Source organism: Gymnoscopelus braueri (assembly GCF_963280865.1).
Source record: "Gymnoscopelus braueri genome assembly, chromosome: 21".
NCBI classification, from domain to species: Eukaryota; Metazoa; Chordata; class Actinopteri; order Myctophiformes; family Myctophidae; genus Gymnoscopelus; species Gymnoscopelus braueri.
In genome coordinates this window covers 1,966,479-1,982,428 of record NC_137623.1, presented here as the reverse complement: position 1 = coordinate 1,982,428, position 15,950 = coordinate 1,966,479, and the positions used below count along the sequence as shown (strand labels likewise).

The 15,950-nt window shown below is 42.8% G+C and overlaps 2 protein-coding genes across 4 annotated transcripts in view; both read right to left on the bottom strand.

The window, feature by feature from the left end:
• Positions 1–10,946, bottom strand: part of dzip1 (DAZ interacting zinc finger protein 1) — a 47,469-nt gene extending 36,523 nt beyond the window's left edge. For 2 of the 3 annotated variants that reach the window (XM_080417994.1, XM_080417996.1), the window contains exons 1-3: positions 10,792–10,945; positions 6,649–7,095; positions 3,875–4,135 (exon numbers count right to left, since the gene is read on the bottom strand). In XM_080417994.1, coding sequence (XP_080274120.1) covers positions 3,875–4,135; positions 6,649–7,095; positions 10,792–10,794 — 711 coding nt within the window. In that variant the 5' untranslated portion in view covers positions 10,795–10,945. Of the gene's footprint in view, positions 1–3,874; positions 4,136–6,648; positions 7,096–10,791 lie in introns of all 3 variants that reach the window. The other variant, XM_080417995.1, reaches the window with a different exon arrangement.
• The window catches only part of LOC308077337 (uncharacterized protein), a 396,397-nt gene that overhangs the window by 120,888 nt on the left and 259,559 nt on the right, over positions 1–15,950 (bottom strand). The gene's annotated exons all lie outside the window — the stretch shown is intronic.

The following is a 15,950-nucleotide window of genomic DNA, read 5'->3' as shown; positions in this document are numbered from 1 at the left end:
ACAGACAGACAGACAGACAGACAGACAGACAGACAGACAGACAGACAGACAGGCACTGGAGGAACACAGACAGACAGACAGACAGACAGACAGGCACTGGAGGAACACAGACAGACAGACAGACAGGCACTGGAGGAAGACAGACAGACAGACAGACAGACAGACAGACAGACAGACAGACAGACAGACAGACAGACAGACAGACAGGCAGAATACCTGAGCACCGTGACTGACCCAAAACAAAGAAAAATCTTAACTAGGTACAGACTCAGTGAGCACAGTCTTGCGATCGAGAAAGGTCGTCACAGGCAGACCTGTATCCCGAGAGAAGACAGACTATGCACCCACTGCACACAAAATGAAGTGGAAACCGAGCTACACTTCCTAACCGTCTGTCCATTGTACCAAGACATCAGAGACACATACGTCCCACAGATTACAACCACACACGGAGATTTTGAAAACATGACCAATGACAAAAAACTCCCATATCTGCTGGGCGAAGTACAACAATGTGCAAACACAGCAGCAAGATTCATGAGTTGCTGTGATAGGAAAAGGATATCAAACGGAACACAACCACCCTAAAGACTAATCATTGTGTATATTCCGGCACTATACCTGCACCCAGTGATCTTGGTACATAGAAATTGACCTATCGAAGATTCTGACTTTCAAATGTACATATTTTTTGTTTTGATTGTATTGCTGTATTGTTGTATTATGCTTTCTGCTTTGGCAATGTAAACGTATGTTTTCTCATGCCAATAAAGCCCTTTGAATTGACAGACAGACAGACAGACAGACAGACAGAGCAGATCTATGGTTTATGGATCCATGCTATAAATAGCTGATGGCCTGGTGGGATGACCTAACCCCCCCCCCCCCCCCCAAATGATTTGAAAGGCAAATGATTCCCACAGAAGAAGAATGAAGTAAACAAACAGCCATTTCCTTAACCCGCCAAAACCCGTAAAGCATCAAAGTGTCATTTTAGATTTGAGCTATTCTACAGCGCATTGGTTGGCTATTCAAAAACTACAGATCTGCAAGCTCATAGCGCGGCGCGAATGAGCTTGTAGATCTGCTGTTTTTTTTAAATCATGAACATTTGTGCAAATCCTTGAAAATATATGCTTATTTATTTTTAAGGCGAACATTTCAAACTAACATTTTTACTTCTGGGGGGGGGGGGGGTCCCTGGTACAACATATTTTTGAGATGTGGGGTCCGCGGCCAAATACATATCATTTTGGGTGGTCCTTGACATGATAAGGTTTGAGAACCACTGATATTATAGAAACATAGGTTTTTCAGAAAACTGTTAGGATTTAGAAGACATTTGTAGAATGGTGGCCTCGGGTCACAAAGGGTTAATGTCAGCACTGGGACCAAACATATGATTATTTAAAAGGGGTGGGGGGGGGGGGGGGTGGGGGGGCAGTGACATCATCATCTTGAAATACTCTTATCCTTTTTGTAAGTGGATTACAATAACTCTGACACCATCTGTTCCTCTCCAGCTCTAAAAACTAAACTCTGTTTTTCTAAGACACAGACACACACACACACACACACACACACACACACACACACACACACACACACACACACACACACACACACACACACACACACACACACACACACACACACACACACACACACACACACACACACACACACACACACACGACAAAACCCAAAGCTCTTATGAATGACGTCATCTCCCCTAAACTAAACATATGTCAGCCGCACGAGGACACAATGAGCCCTGTGAACAATGAAAGAGGAGGGGGGGGGGGGGGGGTCTGGCTGCCACCCTGCTGTGATCCTAATGCAGACGGTAACCGATACAGGTCTAAGGGTTGGGACCCGGAACCACAGGAAATAGAGGAGCCGGATCCAACATTGGAGGAACCATGGGAGGAATGGGTTCCATTACATTTATTGGAACCGTTTCCGGGAACGGTTTTCTTTTATTATGTGAACTTAATGTCTATAGGAAACACTACCCTGACCCTTCCTCTTAGCCTTGCCTAATTGTTGTCAATTATTTGTACGAGCTCTTGTTTTATTGGATCTTGTTTATTCGATACACTTATTTGTTGTAGCTCGTGCTCATTTGATTTTCCTATTTTGTCTCATCTGTTTAAGACAGTAGGTAGCTGATATATGGCACTTTTACCTTAGCGCTAGGCATACTCTTAGTTGCTTGTTTTAGAAGAGAATGCACTTCAGACTTCTGGTGATTAGTAGTTTCCTTCACTACCTATGTTGAATTCACTTATTGTAAGTCTCTTTGGATAAAAGGGTCTGCTAAATGACTGTAATGTAATGTTATGTTAATGTAATGTCTGATATACAATTATAATACCAGAGGTTCTCACACTTCATAATTTCAAGGGCCACCGTAACTTTGAGAGTGTACACATGGAACCAAATGGACCCTTACAGGTCCATTTGGTTCCATGTGTTCACACTCAGAGTTACAGACCCTCACGAGTAAATAACCCTTTAGTTTTTGTTTCCTACATGTTTATTATTATTATTTCCAAAGATTTTCAAAACATTCGCTTTAAAAAAAAGAAATCCACATTGCTTTCCACAAAAAAAAAGAAGATCCTTGAATTAGGGGGGGGAATACTTTGAAGAAGTAGTGAAAATAGCAGATCTACAAGCTCACAACGGGTTGCATGGCAACGCGTTGTTGATCTGCTATTTTCACTAGTTTGGTTCCTTAGTTTGGGTTCTCTTTTTGGTCTTGAGCTAAAAGGTTTGTGAACCCGTGTCCTAAAGGACCCTAACCCTATAGGGACCAGTAGGTAGAACCTCTTAACCGTATAGGGACCAGTAGGTAGAACCTCCTGGTTCCAGTGTGTCTACAGAACCAAAGCCCTTCTATAGGTACCAGTAGGTAGAACACATAGACTGTAAAAATTAATGGACAAAGTGACACGATTGGTTTCTACAGATGGTAAATGAAGCCGATTGTTCAGCTCTTTGAAATCCGCCATCTTTAATATATACAAAAAAGCAACCGGAAATCAATCGCTAAATGAATGCTATTGGTTGGGTAGCTTGTCAATCAAGAGCGGGGGCGGGGAATGAATGCTATTGGTTGTGTAGCTTGTCAATCAAATCTTCCCGCCCCTCTTAGAGCATAAGCTACTTTATCGTCAATTTTAAAATAATTGGGACCATAATTTACCAAAACACATATCATGATGATTGAAAGAAGACTTTAAACTAGTGACTGGAAGCATATAGTATTTATGACCATGTTTATTAAGGTAAGAAAATCTAGTCTAAAGTTTGTCAAAAACCCATCCGCTTGCATTGAGAGAAATTCTTTCTGACACCAGCAGGGGTAAAACAGTGAAACTACAGGCCATTCATATGAACTGTCACTTGAACTCACTTCCTATATGGACTCAATTTCAGACCAGGAAGCTGCACCCTTGGTAGAACCTCTTGGTTCCAGCGTGTCTGCAGAACCAAAGCCCTTCTATAGGTACCAGTAGGTAGAACCTCTTGGTTCCAGCGTGTCTGCAGAACCAAAGCCCTTCTATAGGTACCAGTAGGTACAGTAGAACCTCTTGGTTCCAGCGTGTCTGCAGAACCAAAGCCCTTATAGGTACCAGTAGGTAGAACCTCTTGGTTCCAGCGTGTCTGCAGAACCAAAGCCCTATAGGTACCAGTAGGTACAGTAGAACCTCTTGGTTCCAGCGTGTCTGCAGAACCAAAGCCCTTATAGGTACCAGTAGGTAGAACCTCTTGGTTCCAGCGTGTCTGCAGAACCAAAGCCCTTATAGGTACCAGTAGGTACAGTAGAACCTCTTGGTTCCAGCGTGTCTGCAGAACCAAAGCCTACCTTCCTGTTGCTGATGACCCCCGGGGCGAACATGGACTGCTGGGTGCGGATGATCTTCTCCCGCTGGTCCAGCTCCGCCATCAGCTCCCTGATCTTCTCCTCCTGCTTCTTCTGCAGCGTCTTGGCCTTCTCCCTCTGCTTCTTCTGCGCCGCCCGGGCGCTCTCCTCCCACGCCTTCTCCCGGAGCGCCAGCTGCTCGCGGCCGCGGTCCGCCGCCTCCAGACGCTCCTCGGTGGCCTGCAGGCTGCGGGCCAGGAAGCCCTGGCAGAGGAGGAGGATGCAAATTATATCGATTCATTAGTTAATTGATTAGTTGATAACCTTAATCGATCGATTAATCGATTTAATTGATGAACAGCGTTTTTTTAAGACCAAAAGGAAGATTCTTGTACGAAACCGGAAATGAGCACAGAAACATAATTGCCTTGATGTATGTAACATTAACGAGCATCAACGAGCGTCAGCTGGACACTAGCCTGCCCCAGCGCGTCTGATATCTGGTCTAGAGGGGCGGAGCCTGCCCCAGCGCGTCCGATATCTGGTCTAGAGGGGCGGAGCCTGCCCCAGCGCGTCCGATATCTGGTCTAGAGGGGCGGATTCAAAATCTCCTGAAAAAACATCCGTGGGCTCCTATTGGTTCACCGATCTGTGCGCCCGCCCCGCGCCCCTCCTCCTCCTCCCCCAATGGGCAGCATCGAGAGCCCTGACGTGACAACATTTGGAGCGACGCCCACTGCACTCTGGTTGGTTGGGGAAATGAAAAGGTTGACTCCCACTTCCTATGCCAGGAATGTCAACAGCCGGGTCCAGGCTCTTATTTTTTAGCAAAAACGCAAAGGAAAATAAAAGCCTGGAGATGGAGGCTAGCTGGACACAGACACCTGCCCTCTGCAGTGCTCTATTAGTCTGTCTCATTTCTCTCATAAGCTTTATGTCTTTATGATATCACACTCACACCATACCTGTAACTTTCACTAGCCCCACAAAAGATAACTATTTTTCTCAACTATCTTTTTCAAATTGATTGAAAATCGATACATTTAAATCGATTCTTAAAGGGATAGTTCACATAATTCACGTAGATTTTTTAGTTTTTGTAGCATTCCTAAGCCAATAATTTGATAACCGGCGGAGAGGTGCTAATGTCCCCGGTATAGGAGACTCAAAGTTGACTCTTTGTGTCTCCTACCGGAGCCGCCGACCGGTCATCAAACTATTGTCTTAGGAATGAGACAAAAACTAAAGAAATCTCCATGAATTCAAGTCACCATGGGATGTGTAATCAATAGAAAGAAAATACATTTTGGGGGTGAACTATCCCTTTAATGCATACATGGGCAACTGGCGGCCCGGGGGCCACATGTGACCCCTACCTTCACTTAATGCGGCCCGCAGGTTAATCAGAATACTGATATATTATTGATTTCAGCTGTTATGATTCATAACATGCAAACATGACCCGCTTTAATTACTTCAGTATATATTAGTAGCTTAATGACTAGTATTACAATTCTATTGACTTGATTATGTCCAATGTATTTGTATTTAAGTTCATAAAGTTAACATAAGTATAACTGAATGCATTTGAAATTAAATTAAAATGTTACTTTTCAGGATTCCAATTCAAAAATTGAGCTTGTAGATCTGCTATTTTTGCTACTTTTGTGTGACATAGAATGGCGAAGTACGGCATTAATTTACCAAAAAAAAGGTTAAAATACGGAGATAAGAGGTGTCTGCCCTCTGACAGTATATGTAATGTGTCCCTCTGGAGTGAGTGTGTAAATATAGTGTCCCTCTACATCATCAAAGTTGAATGTGTTAACCCATTAATACCTGGAACGCATCAGTGTCACTTTAGATTTCTTTGGCTATTCAAAAATAGCAGATATACAAGCTCATAGAATTGAGCCGAGTGCCGCGCTATGAGCTTGTAGATCTGCTATTTTTGAAAAATCTTGAAAAAAAAATTGTTTCGATTTTTTTTTTTAACTTTTAGGATTTAGAAAACATTTTTAAGAATTGCCTCAGGTCTTAAAGGAGGAGTTCACCCAAAAAATAACTTATTTTCTATCAATTACACACCCCCATGAAGCCTTGGTTTCATGGATTTATTTTAGTTTTTGTGGCATTCCTAAAACAATAATTTGATGACCGTGTGTATTTCCGGTAGGAGACACAAATAATCTACTTTGTGTCTCCTACCGGATACATTAGCCGGTAGGAGACGGGAATCAAATTATTAGCTTAGGAATGCGACAAAAACAAAAAAGAATCCATGGATTCAAGGCTTCATAGGGGGGTGCAATTGATAGAAAATAAGTCATTTTTGGGTGAACTACTCCTATAACCCATTAAGACCTGGAACTGTGTCATTTTTAGATTTGAGCTAAAAAGCATTATTTTACACTTTGGGCTATTCAAAAATATCAGATATACAAGCTCATAGCGCGGCACCGAGTGCCGCGCTACGAGCTTGTAGATCTGATATTTTTGAAAAATCGTGAAAATGTGTGAAAATCTTTGAATATATATATATTTTTAAAGCGAACATTTTTAACTCAAATCGTTGCTTCTGGGGGTCCCTGGAACAAAATATTTTGATGGGGGTCCGCGGCCAAATACATATAATTTTGGGGGTCCTTGACATGAAAAAGATTGAGCACCACTGATACAGAAACATAGGTTTTTCAGAAAACTGTTGAGATTTAGGAGACATGTAGAATCGGCTTCAGGTCTCAATGGGTTAATGTGTTAATAAGCTCCTCCCTAACCTGGCAGTGGAGCAGCCACTCCACGGTGAGCTGAGCCAGCCTGAAGAGCTTGATCAGCGCCGGGTCCACGGCGCTCTGGCAGCGCTGGCAGCGCTCCGCGTCCACGCTGCAGAAGGCCACGGCGTTGACGTGCTCCTGCAGAGCGTCCACGTCCACCTCGGCCACCACGCGCTCCACGCTCACCGCCCCCACGCGCCGCCAGTCCACCGCCGACCGCCGACACTGGAACCTGAAGGGACGCGCCGCGGCGGCGGAGGAGGAGGGGACGGCGGTGGCTCCTCCTCCTCCTCCGCTGCCGCTGGAGGAGGGAGTCATGCTGGCGGGGGGGATGGAGGAGTAGCCTTTAGAGGAGGACTGGCTGAGAGGAGAATGCAGGAGGAGGGAGGGGGACGAATGCTGGGAGCTCTCCCCGGGAGGGTAGGCGTAGAACACGCCGTCACGGAATGGCTGAGGCAAAGAAAAGAGACGTAATCATGTAAAACACACCTTATTTCACTGTTAGAAACACACATGGTAATACACGAATCCACGGAGCGCTGCCCTGCGCGCAGCCATTGCTGCGGTGTCAACGCTCCGCGGACGCGACACCGCAGCAATGGCCGCCTACAGGCAGCTACAGGCAGCGCGCCTGTGGATTCGTCTATAGAGGCTCTATGGTAAGACACCTTAACCCATTAAAGACCAGGAACGCATCTCTGTCATTTTAGATGTTTTGCTATAACCATTATTTTGTACTATTCAAAAAATAGCAGATCTACAAGCTCGTCGGTGCCACGCTACGAGCTTGTAGATCTGCTATTTTTGAAAAATCTTGAACATTTTGTGCACATCTCATATAATTTTTAACTAAAATCTTTGCTTCTGTGGGAGGGGGGGGGGAGGGTCCCTGGAACAAAATATGTAACAAATGTTCGCTTTAAAAAATATATATATACATATTCAAAGATTTGCACGCATTTTCACGATTTTTCAAAAGAAAATAGCAGATCTACAAGCTTGCAGATCTGCTATTTTTGAACAGCCCCAAAGAAATCTATAAATGACACACAGACGCGTTACCGGGTAGGATGGGTTCAAAAATAAATACACACACAATTAAGGTTAGAGAACGTGAGAGAGGGGGAGGGAGAGAGAGAGAGAGAGAGAGCAGAAGACAAGAAGCAGCGTTTTAGGAGAAAGGGAAATACAGTGTAGGCTACAGTAGGATATGTTACCAGCAGAACGCCTATAGATTCCTGCACACCGTTCTGTCTCTAAACGTTTAGCAGCACTGCAACCGACGCATCGCCAACATGCAACCGATCCACAGAACAACAACACCAACATCTACCTATTCCTGCTGACCATGTCCAGATGACGTGAATCCTGATGTTCTCCTTCTCCTCCTGCTTACCATGTTATTCTCTCCTCTCTCTATGGAGGAGAAGCCCCGGTGTGAAGGAGCTCTCTGTGTGTGTGTGTGTGTCTGTGTGTGTGTGTGCTGCTGCTGCCTGACTGCTGTTTCTGAGAGCGTCGTTTCTGTCACCATGTTGTGGTTGCCATGGAGACAGAAACAAGCGTCCCTCCCCTCTCTCAGATCTCTCACACACACACACACACACACACACACACACACACACACACACACACACACACACACACACACACACACACACACACACACACACACACACACACACACACACACACACACACACACACACACACACACACACACACACACACACACACACACACACACACACACACGAGGGAAGGGGACTCCCCTGGGAGACCGAATGTTGTCCAAACACAGCCTAATGATTCTTCCTGTTCCCTCATGGTTCTTATACATGTCAAGGTTTCCACCTCAACTCTGAGAGTGTACAGGATCTACACATGGAACCAAATGGACCCGTTTACACTCTCAGAGTTACAGACCTGTAAGGGTCCATTTGGTTCCATGTGTACACTCTCAGAGTTACAGACCTGTAAGGGTCCATTTGGTTCCATGTGTACACTCTGAGAGTTACAGACCTGTAAGGGTCCATTTGGTTCCATGTGTACACTCTCAGAGTTACAGACCTGTAAGGGTCCATTTGGGACCCCCAGAGAGTGCCTGAAATCCACCACTTAGAGAACCCCTGTCTAATTATTGTCTAAAGCAGTGGTTTTCAACGTTTTTCATGCCAAGGACCCCTAAATTGATATACACTTGGCCGTGGACCCCCCATCACAAAATGTTTTGTGCCAGGGACCCCCAGAAGAGAAGATGTGTTAAAAAATGCAACATTCTTCAAACATTTTCGAAAATGTTCAAAAATAGCCAATGTAAACAATATGGATATTGGGGTGAAAATGTATTAACACGTTTTGCTGGGGACCCCCTTAGCCCTGGAGCAGAGCGTTAGTGAGTTCTCTGAGAAGTTCCAGGGACCACCTGGAACCCCCTCAAGGACCACTGGTGGTCCCCGGACCACTGGTTGAGAACCACTGGTCTTTCAGTAACCTGAAAGCTGATTGTATGACATTCTGTATAGTAGTGTGTATATCTGCCTGCCTCTTATATTTCATCATGATTTGTGTGCATGGGGTTCTCATCTTAAACAAGCTTAGTGCTTAATGAGGGTTTCCAGTTTAGTAGACCTTGTATTGTGAATTTGTACTTCCATGTACTGTTATGTACTGTCATGTACTATTCTCATGTCTTTCTAAATAAACTACATCAATCAATCAATCAATCAATAAAGAGCTCATATAGTCTGTCTGTTCAACTAAAGCCTTGGATAGTCGGCTTTGATTATAAATTAAACAAGATCCACCTTTGTTTGGACGTCGCACACATGTGTGTGTCTCTCTCTCACACACACACACACACACACACACACACACACACACACACACACGTGTAACACTCACTCAACACACACAGCAGAGAAACGTGGTGTTTAAACTACAACACTAACTTTCTAAACTACACACATTGACACACAAACATTGTGACGGAGGCAGGCTGAACTATAAACACACTTTAGTTTCATGTCTGAACAAATCATTCATGTTTCACTTCCACAACAAACCCAACGAGCTGAGACCTGCTGAAAGAAGAACATCTTAAAACTACTTTTTTTCTTTCTTCCATTCCATCCAGATTCAAACACAGATCATAGTCTACTCTACAGTGAGCAGACATTTAGAATAGTCTATCAAACATTAGCCTTAGATCAAGACTAGTAGATGTATTTGATCGATTTTGACATTTTTATATCTACGAGAGTCTTAGCTCCACCCCAACCCCCCAGTTTGTCCTGGAATGTCACCAGTAAATCCCGTATTTCTCCAAACATGTACAAATGCGAAATATAAGATGCTAACCCGGTTTCCCCAAATGTTAACTAGGTGTCCGTCGTGTTTGTGTAATGTATTAGTCCATATTTATCTATAAAGAAGTGTTTTAATCCCGTCTGTGGCCGATTCTGTCTGAATTGTTCCCAATGGACGGACGGTAGTGACGGGGCGCATCCGGTGAAAGCCGGAATTACACTTAATGTAAACAGGAAGTAAACGAGGAGGGGGAAATGGCGTTCGGCCACAGACGGGATTAAAACACTTCTTTATCGAAAAATATGGACTAATACATTACACAAACACACCGGACACATAGTTAACATTTGGGTCAAGCGGGTAAACACCTTATATTTAGCATTTGTACATGTTTGGAGAAATACGGGCTTTACTGGTGACATTACAGGGCAAACTGGGGGGGGGGGGTGGAGCTAAGACTCTCGTAGAAATAAAAATGTCAACATCGATAAAATACATCTTCTATAGTGTTGGTCTAAAGGCTAATCAAACATGAAGCCAGAGGATGAAACGCTTGTCAAAGCTGACGACAAAAATAAAAGTTCCATCACTTTTCTCTTGTTTTAGCCGTTAGTCCGTCAGGACGCTGAACTCAGATCAACTAAAACTAACGGACATTTTCTCCTTAAACTCTTCAAAACGCTTTTCAAGGGGCTCAACTTTTTACCACCGCGATCTGCACACACACACACACACACCACACACACACACACACACGACACAATGTGTCCGATGTTAGTTCCTCAGGCTCTACTACGAGCTAGATCTAGAAGCACTTTAAACTTTAAACTTTAAACTCACCATGTTTTATAGATCAGGTCTGGGCTGTCCTGGGACGAGGAGGAGAACGGAGGAACAGAACAGAGTGGAGAAGGAGAAGGAGGGGTGATGGCTTCCACATTCCTAAATCCCTGCTTTAGGAGAAGAGAAGAGAAGAGGGGGGGCTGGGAGAGGGAACCCTCACAGTGTGGCTCTGCTCTGCTCTGCTCTGCTCTGTGTGTGTGTGTGTGTGTGTGTGTGTGTGTGCGTGCGTGTGCGTGCACCAGGCTGGTACACACGCACGCGCGCACACACACACACACACACACACACACACACACACACATACACATACACATACACATACACATACACACACACATACACACACACACACATACACACACACTGGAGTATTTTCCAATTTTCAGTGCTTTTATTTCTACTCCACTACATCTCAGAGGCAAATATTGTACTTGTTACTCCACTACAATTATTTGAAAACTTTAGTTACTAGTTACTTTGCCAATATAAATCATATTATAAAACATACAGTATTACCACGTTAGCCCTATTTTATACCTAGGCCATTTGAAAATAGCAGATCACAATGCGACGCGTTGTGAGCTTGTAGATCTGCTATTTTCAAACATTTTAGTACTTTTACTTTTGGTACTTTAAGCATATTTTGATGCCAATACTTTTGTACTTTTATTTTACTCAAGTAACATTTTGAACACAGGCCTTTTACTTATGTAACAGAGTATTTTTATAATGTGGTATTGCTACTTTTACTTTAGAATGTGAGTACCTTTTCCACCACACTGGAGCTGCTGAGAGACAAACTATAATTATAACTAGGGGAAAAAAGTGCTCCTCGGAGCACAGGTCTCCACCAGGTCAGGTAGATTATTTTGGGCCAGCAATGTTTGGATTCAGTCATTATATATAGAGGTTATTGCATAGACATGCAAACTTTAGATACCAATCTTAGCCGATCATGATGGACTATGAAAAATCGGACAGATCCATCTTGATCACATGACTATAGAGATCATGTGTACCGATTTGCACGATGTTTGGAAAAAAATATCTGCAGGAGTAAAATAAATGTACTTATTTTAGCAAAAATTGGTGCCGGAGATTAGCTGCATTGCATGACAGACGGACAGACACACACACAGGGGCAAAAACATAATCTCGGCCACACCTTTGGCCTGGTGGAGACAATAAACAGGGGCATTCATATCAGTTTGATATGCTTTGCAGTATTCATAAATATAAAACAATTGAAGAAATGCTCAACATATCAGTTGTTGGAGAACGTGGGAGACAGTCAGATATGCTTAAAGGGCAAGACCACTTTGGTCGAGGTTTGGGTTGTGTAGTCACCTTGATGATGTAACTCCAAAGGTGGACAAGAAATGAAAAAGAATTTCTCCATTGATTAGAAAATATGCTCCTCATCGACTTACATTGTACGGTTTAACAGATCTCAAAGTCACTCTTTTAGTACGTAAATGAACACAAACAAAGCTGATTCAGACAATATAGACTAGAGCATCTCAAAACCCAGTACTGTTTGTTTTTTTAAATAAAAAAGTCAATTTCCTGTTGATTTTTGCGATATTGATTCAGAAGAAAACCCGGACTGGATCCGCGGGTCCGGATCCAGATTTTCAAATAGTAAAATCATCAGGTTACATCATGGCAAGGTAACTACACAACCCAAACCTCTGCCGAAGTGGTCTTGCCCTTTAAATGTCCATGTTCAAGTATGTTCAAATCATGCATAGGCCTACTTTATATTACTTCATGTTCAAATCATGTATATAGACCTACTTTATATTACTTCATGTTCAAATCATGTATATAGACCTACTTTATATTACTTCATGTTCAAATCATATAGACCTACTTTATATTACTTCATGTTCAAATCATGTATCCACCTGTTTCCGCGGGAATTTACTGGAGCAAAAATCCTGTGTGGGAAACATCCTGCGGGGGGACCGGAAGTAGGAAATAGCGGCTCAGTGTGTTTACATTTGCCAGCAGAACGTAGCTCGTTCGCAGCTGGCGAACGGGCCTTTTGCATGTAGTTGAAGCGCAAGGGGGCGGGGGGGGGGCGGTGCATGGGGAGAGAGTCAGCCCACTGAAGTCAAGGCACACTACAGACTACTGTGTTGTTGACAGACAACGGATGCACGCTTATTATGAGAAACAACACAAATAAAACATGGCAAAACAGTTGCGTGCATTAGTGCAAGATGAGGGTAAAGGAAACATTCAGTCTAAATGTCCAGTAATTCGCACGCGAAAAGGAAACATTAATGTCCAGTTTGCTAATCCACAACTACTGTGCCAGATAATCACCAAGAGAGTTAAAAAATAAAAAACGTTTCAGTCATTCAGTCCGACTTCACTGTAGCCTATAGTAGCCTTTTCATAAATTATATTTGTATTTAGGCTGTCCTAAGAGTTTATAATATTTAGAGAAATGTAAGGTTTCAAATACAAAAGTATTGGTAGTAGTTGCTGGACATTTAGACTGAATGTTTCATTTATCCTCATCTTGCGCTAATGCACGCAACTGTTTTGCCAGGTTTTATTTGTGTTGTTTCTCATAAGCGTGCATCCGTTGTCTGTCAACAACACAGTAGTCTGTGCCTTGACTTCAGTGCGCTGACTCTCTCCCCCCCCCGCCCCCTTGCGCTTCAACTACATGCAAAAGGCCCGTTCGCAGTACAGCTACGTTCTGCTGGCAAATGTAAACACACTGAGCCGCTATTTCCTACTTCCGGTCCCCCCGCAGGATGTTTCCCACACAGGATTTTTGCTCCAGTAAATTCCCGCGGAAACAGGTGGATATAGACATGACTTCAGACCATTTTCCTTTCTTTCTTTTTTGTCTTTTTCTCCCTTGAAACCAATTCCAGTTCAAGCCCATCCAGTTAACCCTTAGTGTAGCCTGTTAGACGTGTGCTACAAATACAACCTTAGTAACTGCTGTTGAGGGATGACTTTGAATGCAAATTGTAGGGAGTGTGTGTGTGTGTGTGTGTGTGTGTGTGTGTGTGTGTGTGTGTGTGTGTGTGTGTGTGTGTGTGTGTGACTGTCGACAGCTGGAAACAATGGATGCAAGTGATCTGGGCCCAGGTGTGAAATGGTGTCAGCAGGAAGGCTAGGAACCCAGTGTGAAATGTAGTCTATATATATCTCAATAACCGACCTCTATCTAATCAAATATCAACTCAGAGCACCTGCTCATGTCAACCTGCGCTGCTTGGTTTTATGCTTTTATCCAACATGACGTCCATAAACAAACACACCATGTCATTTACAACTAAACGTTGCTCTCAACAATGTTTTTGAAGACATTTGAAGTGAGAGATAGACGATGCAGTAGTAACCAAACATGCATTCTATCTGATCCACTACACGTCCTTGTTTTCCGAGGCGACCGTGTCCGCCCAGCAGTGGTGGAAAGTAACTAAGTACATTTACTCAAGTACTGTACTTAAGTACAATTTTGAGGTATTTGTACTTTACTTGAGTATTTCCAATTTCCAATACTTTTACTTCTACTCCACTACATCTCAGAGGCAAATATTGTACTTTTACTCCACTACAATTACTTGAAAACTTTAGTTACTAGTTACTTTTCAGATATAAATTATGATATTACGAAACATACATTAACCACTTTAGCCCTATTTTATACATAGGCTATTTGAAAATAGCAGATCTACAAGCTCACAACGCGTCGCTTTGCGACGCGTTGTGAGCTTGTAGATCGGCTATTTTCAAATATTTAGTACTTTTACTTTTGGTACTTCAAGTACATTTTGATGCCAATACTTTTGTACTTTTACTCAAGTAAATTTTTTATTCTGGACTTTTACTTGTAACAGAGTATTTTTATTTTGCAGTATTGGTATTGTGATAGTAATCATTACTATAGAGTGTTTGTTCAGTAACAGTGTTAAATAGCTCTATATTGTGATAGTAATCATTACTATAGAGTGTTTGTTCAGTAACAGTGTTAAATAGCTCTATATTGTGATAGTAATCATTACTATAGAGTGTTTTTTCAGTAACAGTGTTAAATAGCTCTATATTGTGATAGTAATCATTACTATAGAGTGTTTGTTCAGTAACAGTGTTAAATAGCTCTATATTGTGATAGTAATCATTACTATAGAGTGTTTGTTCAGTAACAGTGTTAAATAGCTCTATATTGTGATAGTAATCATTACTATAGAGTGTTTGTTCAGTAACAGTGTTAAATAGCTCTATATTGTGATAGTAATCATTACTATAGAGTGTTTTTTCAGTAACAGTGTTAAATAGCTCTATATTGTGATAGTAATCATTACTATAGAGTGTTTGTTCAGTAACAGTGTTAAATAGCTCTATATTGTGATAGTAATCATTGCTATAGAGTGTTTGTTCAGTAACAGTGTTAAATAGCTCTATATTGTGATAGTAATCATTACTATAGAGTGTTTGTTCAGTAACAGGAGTCTCCATGTCTCTCCAGCTCTTTATTAAACAGAAAATGCATTTTTGGGTCGGGATACCAATGTTGTCCAATCAGGATAGAGAACTCAGTCAGGATACAGATTAAACAAGTGAAATTGGAAGTGATGACACAAAGAAATGAACAGACTAAATTGGAACTGAAACATTATAAAAATGATGATAAATGGGTACTCTCTCCTGATTGGCTGAAATTGTGTCACCTACCTGAAAATGTTTTTTCTGTTTATTAAAGAGCTGAAGAGACATGGAGACTCCTGTGACTGAACAAACACTCTATATAGCAATGAGTACTACATACCCAGGTACTCATCCAGGCTCTTGTCATCTCCCGCCTGGACTACTGCAACTCCCTCCTTGCTGGAGCTCGGGCATCTGCCATCAGACCCCTGGAGCTTGTTCAGAAAGCTGCGGCTCGTCTGGTGTTCAACCGCCCCAAGTTCTCCCACACAACCATCCTTCTCCGTTCTCTACACTGGCTCCCCGTAGCGGCTCGCATCCAGTTTAAAACCCTGGTGCTAGCCTATAGGACAGTGAAAGGAACAGTTCCTCCTTACCTCCGGGCTATGGTCAATGCTTACACCCCTGCCCGACCACTTCGGTTTGCCACCTCGGGGCGACTGATTGCCTCGTCCTTCTGGATGATCTACACGGTCACA